The sequence below is a fragment of the Tursiops truncatus genome, chromosome 15 (assembly GCF_011762595.2).
Source record: "Tursiops truncatus isolate mTurTru1 chromosome 15, mTurTru1.mat.Y, whole genome shotgun sequence".
In the NCBI taxonomy this organism is placed as follows: domain Eukaryota; kingdom Metazoa; phylum Chordata; class Mammalia; order Artiodactyla; family Delphinidae; genus Tursiops; species Tursiops truncatus.
The window spans coordinates 47075422-47094830 of NC_047048.1; the positions used below are offsets into that span (position 1 = coordinate 47075422).

The 19409-nt window shown below is 35.9% G+C and overlaps 1 protein-coding gene across 9 annotated transcripts in view; it reads left to right on the forward strand.

Moving 5' to 3' along the window:
- Nucleotides 1-19409, forward strand: part of TASP1 (taspase 1) — a 239744-nt gene that overhangs the window by 47412 nt on the left and 172923 nt on the right. For all 9 annotated transcript variants that reach the window (XR_012326209.1, XM_073792645.1, XM_073792646.1 and 6 more), the window contains exons 6-7: nucleotides 3523-3607; nucleotides 13122-13201. Coding sequence is in view for 8 of the 9 variants with exons in the window: in XM_073792645.1 (XP_073648746.1) it covers nucleotides 3523-3607; nucleotides 13122-13201 (165 nt within the window). In the remaining variant the exon portion in view is untranslated. The remainder of the gene's footprint in view (nucleotides 1-3522; nucleotides 3608-13121; nucleotides 13202-19409) is intronic.

Sequence of the window (19409 nt, forward strand, 5' to 3'; positions counted from 1 at the left end):
GTTGGGATTTTTTTCTCCTCTGTTCTTTGAAAGAGTGTGTGTACAATTGGAATGTTTTTTAATTGTTTGGAAAATGCATTAGTTATTTTGAATCATTGGAGTTTTCTTTGTGGGAAGTTTTAAGTAAATGGGATTCAATTTCTTTACCAGTTATAAGATTATCTATATTTTTTCTTATGTGTGTTTCCCAAGGAATTTGTCTTTTTCATAGGAGTTGTCAAATTTATTTGCCTAAAGACTTTATTGACTTCCAGTTTAATGTCACTGTGGTTAGAGAATGTATTCTGAATGGTTCCAACCCCTTGAAACTTTCTGAGACTTGCCTTATGGCTCAGCTTATGGTGTATTTTGATGAATGTTCCATGTGAACGTCAAAAGAGTATTCTGCAGTTGTTGGGTGTGTATTCTATGTATGTCAGCTAGGTCAATTTGCTTATTCATTGTTCCAATCTTCTGTATCTTTTCTGATTTTTGTGATAGGTAAGAACAGCATTTCAATTAGTTTTAATTTCTTTTATTATGAGGTTTTATTGGTATTTAATGAAATTTCATATTTTTAAAGGCCATTAGCATTTCTCTGTGAACTGTTTATACTTCTTGTGTGGCTTGCCTTTTACCTCTGTTTATAACGTGCTTTATCATATTGGAATTTAAAATTTTATTTGTCAAACTTATTACTTTCCCTTTTGTGGCTTTTGTATTTTACATTTCTTAAGGTTTATCTCACTCATAACTGTAACTATAGTCACTTACATTTTCTTCAAATACATGTGTAATTTATTTTTCATTGGCTTCTTGAATGCATTGTTTGTTGATCAATTTCTGAATTGATCAGCAAATTGTCCCTATATAATTTATTGAATAACAACAGTAACAATAATATTAAGTACCATTTATTGGGTTAGTATTACATACATACCATGCAATGTTCTCCAGTAGTTCATGTATGTTAAATCATTTAGTTCTCATGATAACCTTCTGAGGTCAGTACTTTTATCCCCATTTTATAGGTGAGGAAACTGAGCCACAGGAGAGATTTAGTAATTTGTCCAAGGTTACTGTGTCAGTCTGGGTCCACCTAGGGGACAGAAACCACACAGCAGTTTAAACAGGAGAAGCTTAATGTAAAGGGCAGAGGGAGACTACCCAGGTAAGGATAAAGTTGGAAGGGAGTTCAGACCTCACAGAAAAAGGTGTGGCTGCAGCTGACTGTTTGACAGCCCACTTTTTTGCTGGGTTACCCAGGCCACAGTCACTGTGAGAGCAGAAACAATCCTGGGGGCCTTAGGCTGATAGGTGGGCACACAGAGGCCAGGAAGCCATGGGAATTAAACCTTTGTTTGCAGGATGAGGATTGGGCTTTTGGCTCCCTAGACAGCCAGCCCCACAGGATGCTTTGCTATGGGGCTGAGGAGAAGGTGTGGGGATCAGTGACTTGAGCTGGGCCTGGTCCTGTTCTTTCTGGGGCTGTCAGCTATGCTGCTGTGGCCTGAATCAGGAGTTGGGGAAAACATGGTAGCCAAATGCTGGAGAAAGCTGCACCCCGCAAGCACTTAGCACTGGAGAGAACCTTGTGGACCAGATAGTGAGAATAACTGGTGCTCTCCTGGAGCCTGGCTGGCAGGCCACCTTTTCCTCCTGCATGGTGTCTCCAGTGCCCTCTACTGACAAAGCTGACCCGTGTGCCAGCTGGCAAAGGAAACATAGTTAAAAGGCCCATATCCACTTTCACCCATAAGGCAACCAAGGGTGAATTTATAGCTGAGAAGCGATAAATTGATAGCTGGTTTCTGACTCCCATCACTCTGTGTTCTTTCCACCTCTCATAGATAGTCCATCCGTTTTCCTATTCATTTGAAATACTATCTATATCATGTATTAAATAGCCACATGCACATGTGTTTGTGTCTCAACTTCAGCTTTATTCTATTCCATTGATATATTTGTCTATTTTGTACCCAAACCACACTCAATTAGAATAGCTTTTAATAAAAAATGGTTATCTTGTAAGGTGAATACCTCTTCGTTTTTTTTACAAAAAATTTTTTTTCATTTTTTTTCCTGATGAATTTAAGAGTCAGCTTGTCATGCATCATAGAAATCCTTTTGAAGCTTTGATGGAGAATTTATAGCTTTGAATTTGTAAGTTAATTTGGTAATTATTAATGTCTTTACAATACTGTATCATCACATACAGAAATAAATTTATTTTAAGAGCTAGTACAGGGCTTCCCTGGTGGCGCAGTGGTTGAGAGTCCGCCTGCTGATGCAGGGGACATGGGTTCGTGCCCTGGTCCGGAAAGATCCCACATGCCGCTGAGCGGCTGGGCCTGTGAGCCATGGCCGCTGAGCCTGCGCGTTTGGAGCCTGTGCTCCGCAATGGGAGAGGCCACAACAGTGAGAGGCCCGTGTACCGCAAAAAAGAGAGAGTACAGAGATCTAACCTTTTCCTTTCTTTGCTACTTCATACATTCTTTGGGGGGGCAGAGAAGTTTTTGGTGTTTAGCTAAATATCTAGTTCTGTTTTAAGGCAATCTGGTGACCTTAATTTGAGGTTTTTAGTCTCTTTGTATCCCACTTCTGTTTTTTTTTTGTTGTTGTTGTTATTAATAGTGTTCTGAAAGGCATCCGTAGGTTAGTGGTTAAGGGCATGGTCTCTGACATTAGCTGCCTTTGTTAAAATCTCAGTGTGTGATCCTGGGCAGGTAACTTAACCTGTGCAAATGTTTCCTCAGTAATCAGATAGGGTTTATAACTGTACTTATGTGATAGAGTTGAAGGATCAGTTAAATAATCTGATACATTTAAGGACTTGACACTGGGCCTGGCGCATACTGGATCCTAAGTTTCTGTCACTGTCTTCTATCATCATCATTGTCATGTTTGTCATTGTCATCGTCATGCTAGCAATTTTTTTCATGCTAATACTTTCTGTCCTATTTTTCCTCCTAGGTAAGCACCCTTTTCTCAGTGTTCACATTTTGTTTTCCCTTCTGGAAACAATCCGAACCATATTTTAAGTCTCAATCTTGTACATACTTGGCCTCTCCCCACCCTTATCCCATTTGTAGGACTTTCTCTTTATTTTTTCTTGCAGGTGAGATTTAAAATTTTTGGTCATTAATTTTTCTCCCTTGAAGCTGTTTGTAATCATGTTTATTCTTTAGAGGAAATTCATGGTTTTGATAATAGATGCCAAATTTTCAGTTTATTTTTTAAATTCTATACTGAAATCTATTAAAAAGGAACTTAATTTAAATTTGTATTATTGCAAATTCAGTCTTTGCTGCTGTAGCACATGATAAAATGAGAATATATGTTTTATATTTGTTCTTATATCTATAAGTATTCATATATTTGTCAATTTGATCCTTATTTTTCATGATAATTAACGGTTTTCATTAGTATATTTAAAGAAAGTTTTCCATGATATTTAAAATTTGTCATATTGAAACTGCCACAGAATTGAGTGGGAAACTTGAAAACTTTTTGACTTCATTTTCTGCCAATTTTATTTTATAGGAATCAAGAACCCAGTCTCAGTTGCAAACAGACTCTTGTGTGAAGGGCAGAAGGGCAAGCTCTCAGCCGGCCGAATTCCTCCCTGGTAACTGCTTTGTTCTTAGACTTTCCCTGGGTCTTTGGTCTTTGTTGCATGCGGTGTTTGAAGGCTATTTTTATCCACAGAAGGCTGATGCAGTTGGTTACACACCAGCAGTAGCTTGCCTTTGAGAGGAAGACACGCTTTGTTCTGTGATCTTGGAACATTTTGAATACTTGATAGAGCTCCTGTTGGAATAGAATATTGTGGATTAAAGCAGAAAAGAGATCAGTTAATTTTAGGTTTTGTAGTTGATTATAGAGATGCTTTTGCTGTTAATAAGTGTTCAACTGGGGTCTTTTTATTATAAAACTTTAAAGTATCTTTAAGACCAGAGTCTAAACTCATTTTTTTTTTTTTTTTTGCGGTACGCGGGCCTCTCACTGCTGTGGCCTCTCCCGTTGTGGAGCACAGGCTCCGGACGCACAGGCTCAGCGGCCATGGCTCAAGGGCCCAGCCGCTCCGCGGCATGTGGGATCTTCCCGGACCGGGGCACGAACCTGTGTCCCCTGCATCGGCAGGCGGACTCTCAACCACTGTGCCACCAGGGAAGCCCTAAACTCATTTTTAATGTTGAGAAGTTCTTAATATAAAAGTATGTAATTTTTCTTTTCTGGAGAAACATATTGTGACACTAAAATTAGTAAAATTACCTCTTTTCTCCAGCATTAACATATAATTTTCATTAAAAGAAACTTTGAACTTTTCAAATATTTATGAAAGTAGAGAGGACATTTTAAAGAGCCCTCATGAACTTACCATCTAGCTCCAATAATTAACAATATTTTTGCCCTTCATCTATCTCATGCATCTCTTTCCTATAGTATTTTAAAGCAAATCCTCACCATCGTATTTCATCCTTAAATAGTTTTGTAAATTTCTGTTTGCAAAATGTAATTACAGTCCTGTTAACATGCCTAATAATATAAACAAATATGCGTCAATATTGTCTTATACTCAACCATCTTATACTTTAGTACTATATGTGTTCAGCATGCCTGAACACATTAAAGTTACATTAATACTCTCTGTTGAAAGTTGTGACAGTGGTACTATAGAAATCACTTTATTTGACTGTTATAATTTCAAGTCATAGAAAATAAATTAATATAGTTTTGAGAAATCTTGAAACCTTTTACCCAAATATATTCACGATATCCCTGTTTCCCATGTTAAGAAAATGAAACATGTTAAGAAAATGAAACATTACCAAGAGATTTGAAGCTGCCTAGACTGGACCCTTTCTAATGGCATCCTTATCCATCTCACTGTCCCATACCCTTACCCTGACCCCATCTCTGGCCCTGCCCCTAGGTAACAATTGTCCTCAATTTTAGCTTTTTTCATTCTCATATATTCCTTCGTAGTATTAAACATATACAGTACAGGCGTACTTCATTTTATTGGGCTTCACAGATGCTGCATTTTTTACAGATTGAAGGTTTGTGGCAGTTGTACTTCAAGCAAGCCTATTGGTGCCATTTTTCCAATGGCATTTGCTCATTTCATGTCTCTGTGTCACATTTTGGTAATTCTCACAATATTTCAAACTTTTTCATTATTACTATAGTTGTTATGGTGTTCTGTGATCAGTGATCTTTAATGTTATTTACTACTATGACTTGTTGAAGGCTCAGATGATGGTTTGCATTTTTTAGCAATAAACTGTTTTTTAATTAAGGTATGTACAGTGTTATTTTAAGCATAGTGCTATTGCACACTTAATAAAATACAGCATAGTATAAACATAATTTTTATGTAAACTGGGAAACCAGAAAATTTGTGTGACTTGCTTTATTGCAATATTCACTTTATTGTGGTGGTCTGGAACTGAACTTGCAATATCTCTGAGGTATGCTGGCACTCTGATTTTCTAAGTCTACATAAACATGTACATAGATGTACAAAAAAGTTCTGGAAAGAAGGTTACCAGACTCACCATAATTACCTCTAGGAAGGAGAAAGGAGGGAACAAGATGAGGCAATTGTCAAAGGGGATATGTGCAATATTTTTATATTTTACAAAGATAAAATATATGTGAAAAAGTGATGGCCATCTCTGTATTAAAATTATATCATAAAATGATCCTACAGTTGTCTGGAACTAGTGATCTAATTTTCTCACGTACATAGTTCTTCAGCTTTATTTTTTGTTTTCAAAATTGCTTGGACCATTTTAGGCATTTTGCATTTTCATGTGAATTTTAGAATTAGTCTGTCGATTTCTGTGAATAACCTGCTGGAATTTTGATTAGACTTGTAACTTATCCATTTTTTAAGGTCTTCTTTAACCTCTCTGAACAGTGTTTTATAATTTTCAGTGTAGAGATTTTGCACAGTTTTTATCAAATTTATACTTAAGTGTTTCTTTTTGATGTGATAAATTGCATATTTTAAAAAGGCAAATACCAGTTGTTCCTTGCCAATATAGAAATATGATTAATTTTATTATATTGATATTCTAGCTTAGGAATTTGCTAAATTCATTTGTTCTCATACTGTTTTTACAGATTCCATAAGATTTTCTACATAGATAGTTCTGTCTTCTGGGAATAAAGATAGTTCTTTAAGTAATAAAGATACTTCTTCTTTCTAATGTGAACTCCTTTAGTTAATTTCTTTTTCTTTATTACACTGGCTAGCACCTCCTATGCAATGTGAAATCAAAGTGTGAGAGTAGACATCCTTGCCTTGTTTTGTAGCCTTAGGGAGGAAGCATTTGTTCTTTTACCATTAGATATGATGGCTGCTATAGGTTTATCATAGATGCTCTTTATCGTGTTGAGAAAGTTCCCTTCTTTTCCTAGTGTGCTGAGAGTTTTTAATAGGAATGGGGATTGTACTTTTTCAAATGCTTTTCTGCATCTGTTGCAATGATCTTATAATTTTCCTTATTTTGTCAGTTAATATAGTGATTGGTTGATTTTCGATTGTTAAAGCAACAGTTGTATTCCCAGGATAAACTCCACTTGGTTATAATGTATTATCCTTTTTATATGTTATTGGATCCAATTTGCTAACATTTTGTAAAGAATTTTTGCATCTATGTTTATGAGAGACATTGGTCTGTAGCTTTCTTGTAATGTCTTTGGTGTGGGTTCATTTTGCTTCTTGAATATGTAGGGATATATAGTTCATCAAATTTGGAAAATTTTTGGCTATTACTTCTTCAGATATTTTTTTCTGATCCCCCCTTCTCGTCTATCTTCCAGAATTCCAATTACACATATTTGACCTCTTGTAGTGGTCCTACAGATCACTGACAGTTTGTTTACTTTTTCCATTCATTTTTCTCTTTGTTTCATTTTGAATAATTTCCATTGCTTTTTTCAAGTTCACTAATTATTTTTTGGCAATATCTAATCACCTGTTAATCCCATCCAGTTTATTTTTCATTTCTGACATTGTGGTTTTTATCTCTAGAAGTTCAGTTTGCACCTTAAAAAAATGTCTTCTATGTATCTACTTAACATGTTTGATATTTCCTGTAGCTTCTTGAGTATATGAATACAATTATAGTAACTGTTTTAATATCTTTGTTTCCTAATTCTGTCATCTTTGTCATTTCTGGGTTGTTTTCAATTGAATGATTTTTCTCATTATAGGTTACATTTTCCTGCTTCTTTGCATGTTTGGTAATTTTTTATTGGATTCCAGATATTGTGAGTTTTGCCTTACTTTGTGTTGGATATTTCTGTATTTTAATTCTAGGATGCGGTTAATTTATTTAGAGACAGTTTCATCCTTTCAGGTCTTGCTTTATACTTTGTTACATGCAACTAGAGAAGCATTTAGCCTTGAGCTAATTTTGCTTTGCTGTTGGGCAAAACCTTTCTGAGTACTATAACAGATGCAACTAGAATGCGGTTTTTTACTTTGGTGGGAACAGGAGCTGTTTCTGGCCCTGTGTGAACTTGGGGATTGCTTCCTCTAAAACTTTTCATGTTATTCTTTCCCAGGCTTTGGATGATTTCATCTTACACGTACACTGATCTGTACTCAGCTGAAGACTATAGGCGGACTCTGTAGATTTCTTGAGTCGTTTCTCTGCATAGCTGTCTCCTCTCTGGTTCTCTGCCCTGTGAACTTGGCCACCTGGGCTTCTCTGGATGCCCAGCTCTCTGTCTTCAACTCAGAGAGGCTGCAGGGCTCTGCCTGAGTTCCTGTTCCTGTGCTGTGGCTGGAAAGTCTCCAGGCAGTAAGCTAGGGCAATCATAAGGTTTACCTTGTTTGTTTCCTTTCTTTTAAGGATCACTGTCCTATGCTACCTACTGTCTAATGCCTGAAAACTATCATTTTCTGTATTTAATCTGATTTTTCTTTTCCATTGGTTCAAGCAAGAGTGTAAATGTATTCCCTGTTACTCCATCTTGTCCAGAAGCAGAAATCTCTCACATACCTGCAAGTTCACAGTATACCTGCAGTAGTTTAAAAAAAACCCAATTCCCTGAGTATCCTAAATAAATAAAACAAATGTATCATGTTTTTACTTTAAGCTTGTTTACACACAACCCTAATAAGTCTAGATATCTAATTTCTATAATGATAATAGCTAAAATTTATTGCCTTTGTACACTGTGAGAAGCATTGTTTTATGTGGTTTGTGTGTATTATCTCATAAAATCATTATATGATTTATGAGGGTAACATACCTTTTGCCAACAAAGAAACTGAGTACCATACTTGACACTGTTACGCTATTAAAAATTTATGGAGTCTGTCCTTATCACATTAGAAGCAGCAGATTAGAACCCATAGAGTAGAATCCTTTTATAATAGTAAGAAGTAATGTTTACACCCATTTAGTTATTCATTCACTTACCCATTCCTTCATTCAGCAAATATTTTTTGTTTACTTCCTGTATGCCAGGCATAGAGGTAGAAAAACTATCAAAAGCAGATGGAGGACTTAGAAACTGGTCTTCTGGTGTCATCTGTTGAAGAGGCAGGTGACTCTATGGGGGCAGCAAGTCATTGGGTGTTTTCTAAGAAGTCTTTAAATAAAAAGTTCATCTGTCTATATATCTATTGAGGAAGACAGGGAGTGTATTTGTTTCAGCTGTATCTAAATTCTGTTAGAATTTTATAAACTCTTACTGCTTTGTTACAAAAACCCTCAGCAAAACTTTAGGCAGAATGTTATTTCTATTAGCTGATAATTTTTTATGTTTTAATTTTCTGGTTATTGCCACCATGATATGATATATTATTTAAGTATTGGTGTTTGGTCAGATTAGTAGAATATATTTAGCATGCATATGATATCCTCATAAATTTGGTGGGCCTACTATCATAAACTGTGTCGTATTTTCCTACGTTTATTTTATTTGTAGAAGTAAATAAATTTTATTTATTTTTACTCTTTCCTCCTTCATTTTGATAGGGTACAACTTTGATAGGCATAACCATCCAAAACAGGGGTTGTCAAACTATGGTGTGTGGGCCAAATCTGGACTACTGCCTGTGTTTTGTAAATAAAGTTTTATTGGAACACAGCCATACCCATTTGTGTACATATTGTCTATGGCTGCTTGTGCTCCGCAGAGGCCAAACTGAGTTGTTGCAGCAGAGACATCTGGTCAGAAAGCCCAAACTGTTTACTGTCGGGCCCTCTACAGAAAAAAAATTGCTGACTGCTACCCTAATATGTTATAGAATAAGTTATAATTTTTGGAAATTATGTTTCTTTTGGTGAAAAAGGGAAAGCTAGAAAAGCATTATTGCTCATGAGACCCTCAGATTTTTTGAGATGCAAATTTAATTTTTGGTACATTGTTTATTTAAAAATACTATTTAACCTATTGTATTTCATAAATTCATTGATTTTAGTACCTTTGTTGTATGAATGTGAAAAGAAAATTTAAAAACCTATAGACTAAAAGAAACATAAGAGAGCTATCAACTAATCAGGAGGTATGGATGGGTTAGTTGGGTTCCCCTTCAAACAAAATAGTTTAAAAGGCAAAAATAACAATAATAGCAAAAATTTTATGAGACAATCAGGGAAATGTGAACATCGATTGAATAAACTATTTTGATTCTAAGGATTTATTGTTAATTGTTTTAGGTGTCAATTGGTTATGTTGTGGTTATGTTTTTTAAAAAAGTTATTTTTTGAGATGCATGCTAAAATATTTATATTTGAAGTTATATGATATCTGAGATTTGCTTCAAAATAATCTGGGTGGGAATATAAATGAATGAGATTAGCAATTTATTAACAATTGATGAAAATGGGTGATGATCCTTTGGGTTCATTATACTATTCTCTGTAATGTATATGTTTGAAAATTTTTGTAATAAAAATTTTAAGAAGAGTTAAATCCTTATTATTTAATTTGGTCATTACGTGTTATTTCCACATACAGCAGGTTCTCCCTTATTTGCACTTTATGTGTTTGTAAGCTTTAAATAATCAGTAGCCACCAAATTGGTGGTCTTTCTTCAGTTCTGTGCATTTATGATAAAGAAGTAATAGGCAAAATATATAGAAATCCATTTTTAAGTCCAAAGAGGCAGCTGTCATTTTCTCCTATATCTTTCTCATCCAGCATAATGCATTTTAAGCAGTTTTGAGAGCTTTCTGAATCACTAAATTGCACATTTTTAGACTGACTACATAGTGTCATGGTTTTTGAAAATTTCCCATCCATGAAACTGTTAATTGACCTCACTGTGTTTTCAGGTGTTTGGCTATGCTGGCACTTCAATAGCTCAGCTTGTTGAAGGTTTTAATAATCCCACTCAGTGCTGGTCTCAGTAGTGTTGCTTTTGTTTCTTAACACTTTAGACTTGCTTTAGTGTAAATTAAGGAGAGCATAACACAAGGAAAATGCTGTCCTTTAGAGAATTTTGACACCCTAGCTTATTGTTGAATATCTTGCCAATGTTTTTCTAATGCTTAGTGTGCTTCAGGCACTGTTCTAAATGCTTAGCATACATGGATATCAATGAAAAACAAAGATCCCTGTTGTTGTGAAGCTTGCAGTTTATTTGAGGGAGATAGATATAAACAACAGATAATATCATCAGTGATAAAGTTATGTGGTATGTGAGAAGGTAGAAAAAAAGAAAAAATGTAAAAAAGAATGAGAGGCATTGGGAGTACTGGGTAGAGGAGCAGTGTGTTGGGTACAGTTTTGAATTGGCCTCATCAGGGAGATATATTTAAACAGATGGGAAAATTTGCCATTTGGGAAATAAGGAAGATCCTGACAGGGAACAGTCAGGGTGAAGGCCCTGAGGCAGGAGTCCCCTTGGCATGTTTGTGTTTTGTAAGAGGCTGGAGCAGAGTAAGCAAGGGGGCAAGAGGAAGAAGAGATGAGGGGAGGAGGGAGCAGAGAAGACCAGATCACTTGGGAGCCTGGAGATCCTGGTGAAGGCTCCAGTTTTCATGCTAGAGTCCTCATGAGGGGTTTCGCAGGATTTTGAGAAGAGAAATGTCATTACCTGACTTGTGTTTTACAAGGATGTCACTGGCTGATGTGTTGAGATTAGACTGGGGCAGGGGACAGAGCAAGGTGAGCATGGAAGTGATGAGGCCCTTTCAACACTGTAGGTAATAGATGATGGCAGCTCAGACCAGGGCGGTGGTGAGAAGTGGTCAGATTCTGGATGTGTTAACAAGGTGGAGTCGATGGATTTTTCTAGTGAATTGAGGTGAAACTTCTGTGAAAGCTTTCTCCTTGGAGACTCAGAAGAATATTTGAGAAAAATTTGAATTGGTGCTGCATTCAGTGTTCTGGGAAGAGATTTTTCATTTTTGGTAGTATAGTTTTTAGCGAAAGCTCACGTAGCTTTTTAGCATTTTAAAATGATTTCAAAAGCAGTTATATGCCATTTTGTGTGATGTCAAACTACTGGACAAGTAATTTTTGGTAGTAAGGAAAGGTCAAGATCTCAGAATTCTTATCCGTAAGACGGCATCAAATATTCACCTTCCTGTGAATATTGTACAACGCCTGATGTATTTAAAACCTTGCATAGCAGACAACTGCAAACTAATTTTATTTAGAATCAAACCTATGAATGATTAAGAAATGAAAAATAAAACTAAGCTTATGTTATAAAATACTTTCAATTCCAGATGCTGGGATAGAACCCCAAATGACGAACGGGAGTGCTGAGAATACTAGATTCAGCTCCAAACTTCTGTCCTGATCATTTAATTTAATACTTCAGCATCTCTTTTACGTCTTCACGTGAAGAGAGTTTATTTCTTATATCAAAGTCTTTTTCTAGCAGAAGGAAGTGCTACAAATGCTGTCAGGACAGCTCAACTTGCATCCAAGTTCCTACCTCAGTTATTCTTCCATTTTCCTTTATGTGACAGCTTTTCTTTGCAGTTTCTTTGCAGTGGTCTTCATTTGATACAGGAATAGGAGGAACTTTTCTATTTTTGGAGTCCTTTAGATTTTTTTTTTAAAAATGGAAGTTTGAAGAGGTATTCTTGTTGGCTCTCTCCCTCTTCTCTTTTTTTTAATGCTCCCTCCATTCTCACCTTCATATATACTGGAAAATAGTAGTAACTATTGGCTTAACCAATTTGTTTCTCATTGGAACCATTTGGATATGTTTCTGAGTATCAACTTAGACTTTCTTCTTCTAATCTATCATTGATCTTCTTACGAACAATCAAATCTAAAGACTTCAATGTGTATTACTTTGAGTTTTTAGCGTTGGAATGATTAGAGGAACAGAAACAAAAACTAGGGAGCAGGAAACTAATGAGTAGGCACTAGTTCAAGGAATCCATTACTAGCTGGCTGAGAGCTTTAAGAAGTTGGCTGTGGAAGGAGATGAAGTGATTGATTATTATGGTAACTGCTTGCTATTACTGTGTTAGGGAATGGGGTGGTTAATTATCCTGCATGCTATTTGAAATCTTTGAAAGGAAGTCTTTTACAGTTAGCTAACAGTATCCTTTTATTCACTTTGTTATGTTAAAACTTGCAGTTTGGGACTTAAAAAAATTACTTTTGGGACATACCACACTGCTTTATTTACCACAGTAAAAATGATTCTGACAGCCATATATATATTTTTATTGCATCGAGGCATAGAAATGTAAGTGCATATCATTGTGTTTGGGCATCTCTGGATGTACCCCACTCATTTTGGGTAGATCCAGGTGTTATACTAGGCAAGAATACTAAATCTGAAGACATTCACTTAAGCTTTGACTCTTAATCTGATGAAATAGATCTTGTACATAAACTGAGAACCACAGTTGATCCAAGATAAATCTTAGTGTTTTCCACTGGGAAATCAACTATTTTTACTTCTTATGTTGCATTTTGCCAACTTTTACTGGTTAGTTATTGCAAATGATATTGTACCATTTCCAGTTCTAAAATTTCTAACTTGGGGAAAAATTAAAAGAATTTTTTAGGCATGTAGCCATTTTGAGGTATTGCAAAATTTTTTCAGTTGCCTTACTATATTACTTATATTACTTTATTGAATATGTAGGAGAAGATGACACTATGAATTTTTAAAAGAGTAATTTTTCTGTTGTTAGCTTTTTAGTTGGAGAAGGAGCCTACAGATGGGCAGTAGATCATGGAATACCCTCTTGCCCTCCTAACATCATGACCACAAGTAAGTAAAACTTTTCAAAATTAAGCTGTATTAGCATATATACCTGAAAGTGTTACATTGCTTTTGATCCATATAGTACCTATATTTAAGGAAGAAAGCTTGTATGTTGAAATATTTTAGTTAAAAGATAAATAGAAAGTTATTTGATTTTAAGCCACCTTTATATTCTTGAGGTCCCCCCACTCCTGCTTTCTCATGCTTTTAAAAAAATTTTTGGCTGCATTGGGCCTCCGTTGCTGTGTGTGGGCTTTCTCTAGTTGGGGCGAGTGGGGGCTACTCTTCATTGCGGTGTGCAGGCTTCTCATTGTGGTGTCTTCTCTTGTTGCAGAGCATGGGTTCTAGGTGCGCGGGCTTCAGTAGTTGCAGCACGCAGGCTCAGTAGTTGTGGCTCATAGTCTTAGTTGCTCCGGGGCATGTGGGATCTTCCCGGACCAGGGATCGAACGCATGTCCTCTGCATTGGCAGGCAGATTCTTAACCACTGCGCCGCCAGGGAAGTCCTTGCTCATGTTTTTATAGAAGTATTGTTAAAGGATCCCTTTTAGGCTACTTAAAATAATTACTAACAATAAAACCATAATACCAGCCACTCGGAGAGAGAGAAGAAAACATAGGTCAACATTTACACAACCTTGAGCTGAGGAAGGCCTATCTAGGTACCAGGTGTATGAGAAGGAAGAACAAAAGTGTGACTGCAGAAGAGTTAAGACTGAAAAAACATTTATCATAACTATGACAATGGGATACATATGCAAGTTTTGCCAAATTAAAAGTCACACGAATACATGTGATACCCCAATAGAAAAGGGTCAAAAGTCATAAATAGATAATATAATATAACTAATAGGGACATTCAAATTAAGGTGAATACATGTTAAATCTGTTCCTGCTCACTTGGTGAAAGAGTTAAAAAATATTGTATTACTGCTGGTAAGTGTGTGGTAAAATGAACATAATACATTGTAGGTACAAATGTAGATTGGCAGAAATTTTGGAGGACAGCTAAGTAGTATAGATCAAAAGCCTTAAACCCATTCTGCATCTTGGAACTTGTCATCAGAGATATAGACATAGATTTATGTAGAAGGGTACTCAGTGAGCATTATTAAGAATGTAAAAAAAAATTCTATTATATATAAAATAAACTACAAGGATATATTGTATAACACAGGGAATATAGCCAATTTTTATAGTAACTATAAATGGAGTATAACCTTTAAAAAATTGTGAAATCACTATATTGTATACCTGTGACTTATTTAATATTATACATCAACTACTTCAATAAAAAAAAGGGAAGAAAAGAAAAACATAAAGAAAGATTATTAAAAAATTTGAAAAAGACTTATGTCCAACACAGAGGAACGTGAGTAAACTATCACATAGTCTTATAATGAAATGTTATGAAGTAACTGGAAATTGTTATAAAGACTGATAATGATTAAATCTAATAATGACTTAAAAAAGTGAAAAATGAGGTTATAAATATGTATATATGTGTGTTTTATATGTCTGTCTTAAAAAAGAAATCATGGCTACATGTTTATGCATAAAACAAATAGTAAAAACATATACTACTTGTTTTTTAAATTTTTATCAAGTAATCTATGAATGTAATTTAAATAATCAAATGAAAAAGTGAGGAATCATTAGCTCCAAGGAAACCAAGTTGTATAAAAAAGAGATGACTATTTATCATAGCAAGTGTCTAATAAGGACCAGCTCTTAGTAACATTATATTCAGAATGAACTGCATACTGCTGCAAGTTGTAATATTGAGAGGCTGGAGGGAGGAGAAATGTGTGTGTGCAGGGAGGCCGGGAGTGTGAGAGTCCTGGATCCTCACACTCGCCACCACTAATGCTGCCTTAGAGTCTGCCCAGTGGAACTTGCTGTGGAGCTCTTATATCAGGCACACAAATCAGCTCATCTGCCAATTCCATCTTGTTTTTCCTTGGAGGCAGGCCACCTGGCAACCTGGGTCTAGAGTGGGTGCTCAGTAGGCCTGCTGTGCAGCTGTCATCTGGTCTTCACCTCCCCATCACTTTGGAATTCCCTTTTCCTCTCTCCAGTATCAAATTGTCTGTTTCCGAATGTCTTTTTTTTTTTTCTTGTTTTACTCCCTCATTTGATATATGGAAGGTGGGAAATCACTTTCTCTTAGGTTTCTGAAGAAATTGCTCTGTCTTCTAATTTCCAGTCTTGCTATTATGCAGTCTGCTGGCACTTTGATTCCCAGTTTTTTGTGGTGTCTTTTGCCTCTTTGGAAGGAAGTTCTTATTTCAGTGGTCTTATTACCTCAATGATATCTTGGGATGGGTCTTTTTTTACTTATTGTACTGGGTACTCTTTTGGACTCTCCATCTGGAAATCCATGTGCTTTGGGGAAATTAAAAAAAATTTGTGTAATTATCTCCCCCCTATCTCTCCTTTGTTATATTTTTCTAATTTCTTTCAATTAGATGTTGGATCTTGTCCTCTAATCCCATGTATCGTTTTCAAAAGTTACTTTTTCTCCTTTTAAAAATCTCTGTCTTTTGTCCTGCTTTCTGGGAAGTTTCTTCAATTTTATCTTCCAAATCTACTTCTAATGAATTTATAATTTTGGTTTCCATATTTTTAATTTCTAGATTCATCTGTGATTAATACTTTTAAAACATTGGGTTTTGTTTCATCAACTCAGTATTTTTACTCTCTCTCTTAGGATATTATGGTTTAAAACTTGTTCTTATCCACTGTTTCTGCTTCCTCTGTCTTTGTGTTTGTTTCAGACCCTAATACATGTTAGCTAATTTCCTCAACTATCTAGTGACCCTCTGCAGTTTTCATATTCATGAGTGAGTTAACTAAAGACTTGTTGGCAGCTTTGTGTGTGAGGGCAGGTCTGTTTGACCTCAAGAGGGGAGGCATTGATCATTTCTCTACACATTTTTCTTTTGGATTAGACAGAGAAATCTTCCCAGCTCTGGCAAGGCAATAGCCAATATTCTGGTACAGAACAAGGGAAGGGGCTGGAGGTGTCACGGTGCCCTTATCAGACTTTAACGTCAAACTCGGTTTTAGGTAGAGCCCCGTACCTGCTCCCAGATGTGCTTGGTGTCTGCTAATTTGGTGCCGATCTAGTTCAGCCCCTCCATGTTTTCTGCAAGCACAAGGAGGGGATTTGGGCATCTACATGTTCCTTATTGACATTTTCTGCCCATTCTCCTGTTTTTAGTCTCAACCTGGCTTTCAGAGACACCAGGTGCTTTCTACTTTGAGCTCTCTTGATGTTTCTTTGGCAGGAATTAGTTTACTTTGGCCGAGATTAGTTTGCTTTGTGATGTCTTGGCTAGTGGGCATTGGGGTTCATCTTCCTCTGCTCAATTAGTTACTGTTTGTCCACTTGCTTTCTATGTTCTAAAACTGTTGGTATCTCCCTTCTCATTATAATCACCCCTTGTGTATGTCAGTCTTTTCCCCCACTTAAATTTCTTTTTGGTAAAGTTTTAGTAGGGCATGGAGATGAATTCATGCATTCAGTCTGCCATTTTTACTTTAGAACATTTATATAAAAATGTGTTAGAAAATAGTACTAGATTTTTTTTCAAGATGGCAAAATTATTTTTGACTATTTTTTATACTTGTAATAAGACAAATATATTGTGCCATAGATTTTTTTTTATGACTTATATAACCAATCAACAAGAAATGTTCTGTGAATAAAACGTTTGAAAGTTAAGTGATATATTCTTCTTTGTTTTCCAAAAAAGAATGGTTCTGAGCTATGGGGAATTTAAAAGGAGAAATTATAACTATTATTTAGATTAAAAAAAATTTAAATACCATCTTATACTCAGCCATTTGTTTAATCCTCAGTAGAAATAAAATGGTATGTTGGTGCTGGTTAATGATAATGTTTTATACTTGATTACCTTTTGGGGGGCATAATTTGTAGGTTTTTATTCCCCTTAAGCTTTTAGAATGTCTTTCTAAGGTTTATTCTAAGTTTATTACACATTTTCACATGTACTTACATATTTCATTCCTATATGTAGATTTGAATTTCTTTCTGGCATCTTTTCCTTAAGCCTGGAATGCTACATATTTTCTGGTAATGTGGTAGATGTAGTGGTGAAAACTTTTCTCAGCTTTCATTATCTGAAAAACATCCTTAAAATGCTTTTACTTTGAAAAGACATTTTTGTTGGATATAGACTTCTAGGTTGGCAGGTTTTTTCCTTTTAGCACTTTTTTTCTTTTTTTTTTATTGTGGTAAAATATAACATAAAATTTACCGTTTTAACAATTTTTTTTTTTTTTTTTTGCGGTACGCGGGCCTCTCACTGTTGTGGCCTCTCCCCTTGCGGAGCACAGGCTCCGGACGCGCAGGCTCAGCGGCCATGGCTCACGGGCCCAGCCGCTCCGCGGCATGTGGAATCTTCCCGGACTGGGGCATGAACCTGTGTCCCCTGCATCGGCAGGCGGACTCTCAACCACTGCCCCACGAGGGAAGCCCCCATTTTAACAATTTTTAAGTGTATAATTCAGTGGTACTAAATACATTCATAGTGTTGATTAACCATCGCCACCATCCATTTCTATTTTTTCCTCAGCCCAAACAAACTCTGTACCCATTAAACAGTGATTACCCATCCCCCTCTTGCCTGTCCCTGGTAACCTTTATTCTCCTTTCTTTGTCTATGAATTTGCCTGTTCTAGGTCCCTCCTCTAAGTGGAATCACGTAATATTTGTCATTTGTGTCTGTATTATTTCACTTAGCATGTTTTCATCTATGTTGTAGCATGTATCAGAATTTCCTTCTTATAGCTGAATAATATTCCATTGTATCCTTTTAGCACTTTTAAAGATGTTATTCCATTATATTTTGGATTCCATTGTTTCTGCTAGGAAGTTAGACATGATCATTATTGCTTCCTTGTGTGTAATGTGTCTTCTTTTTTCTCTGACTGTTTTAAAAAATTGTTCTATTTGTTTTCACCTAGGTATGGTTTCCTTTGTGCCAGTTTTATTGTGCGTGTTGAATCTGAGGGTTCAGTTTTTAATCAAATTAGGAAAACTATTGGACTCTCTGCTTCATGCTCTCCCTCATCTGTTTCTAGGACTTCAATTTCACTTATATTAAAACATTTGATACTGTCATGTGTTCCTGAGGCTCTGATTTTTTTCAGTCTTCGTTCTCGGTGCTTTCTGTGTTAGTCAGGACTCTCCATAGAGACAGAACCAATAAGATACCTATCTATCTATCATCTATCTATCTAAAGAGATATTATAAAGAATTGGCAATCATGGAGGCTGACAAGTCCCAAGATATGCAGGGTCAGTCAGCAAGCTGGAGACCAGGAGAGCCAATGGGGTAGTTTCAATCCAAATTCAAAGGCCTGAAAACTGGGAGGGTCAATTGTATAGTTCCAGTGTGAAGGCTGGCAGGCTTGAGACCCAGGAACAGCTAATGTTTCAGATCAAGTATGAAGGCAGGAAAAAGTTGATGTGCTAGTTGAAAGGCAGTCAGGCAAGAGGAATTTTCTCTTACTCTGGGAGAGTCTGCATCTTTGTTCTATTAAGGCCTTGAGCTGATTGGATGAGGTCCATTTACAAAGGGAGGGCAATCTGCTTTACTCCGTCTATCAATTTAAATGTAAATTTCAACCTTATCAAACATACCCTCACAGACATACCTAGAATAAAGCTTGACCAATATCTGGGCACTCTCTGGCCCAGTCAAGTTGTCAAATAAGATTAACCATCACACTTCTATTTGTTTGATTTCTGTTGAATTGGTCTTTGAGTTTATTGATCTTTCCTCCTGCAGTATCTAATTTGATATTAATCTGATGTTATGATTTAAAAAATATAAAATATTGTGTTTTCAGTTTTAAAGTTTCCATTAAAAAAACAGCCTTCATCTTTGTCTTGAAATTTCCCATGTCTTCACCCATTATATCCATTGTTGGCATATTTATCATTGTTATTTTGAAATCTTTGACTGCTAATTCTAAAATCTAGGTAATCTGTGGGTCAGTTTCTATTGATAGATTTTTTTTTTTCTTGACCTTGGTCACACTTTCCTGTTTAGTTGCATGTCTCAATTTTTTAAAAAAAAATTACACCTTGTGACTATGATTTGTTATCATACTTTGAATGATGTTGAGTTTGTTCTAACATGTAATTAAATTATTTGCAGTTCACCTTGATATTGTCACAGCCT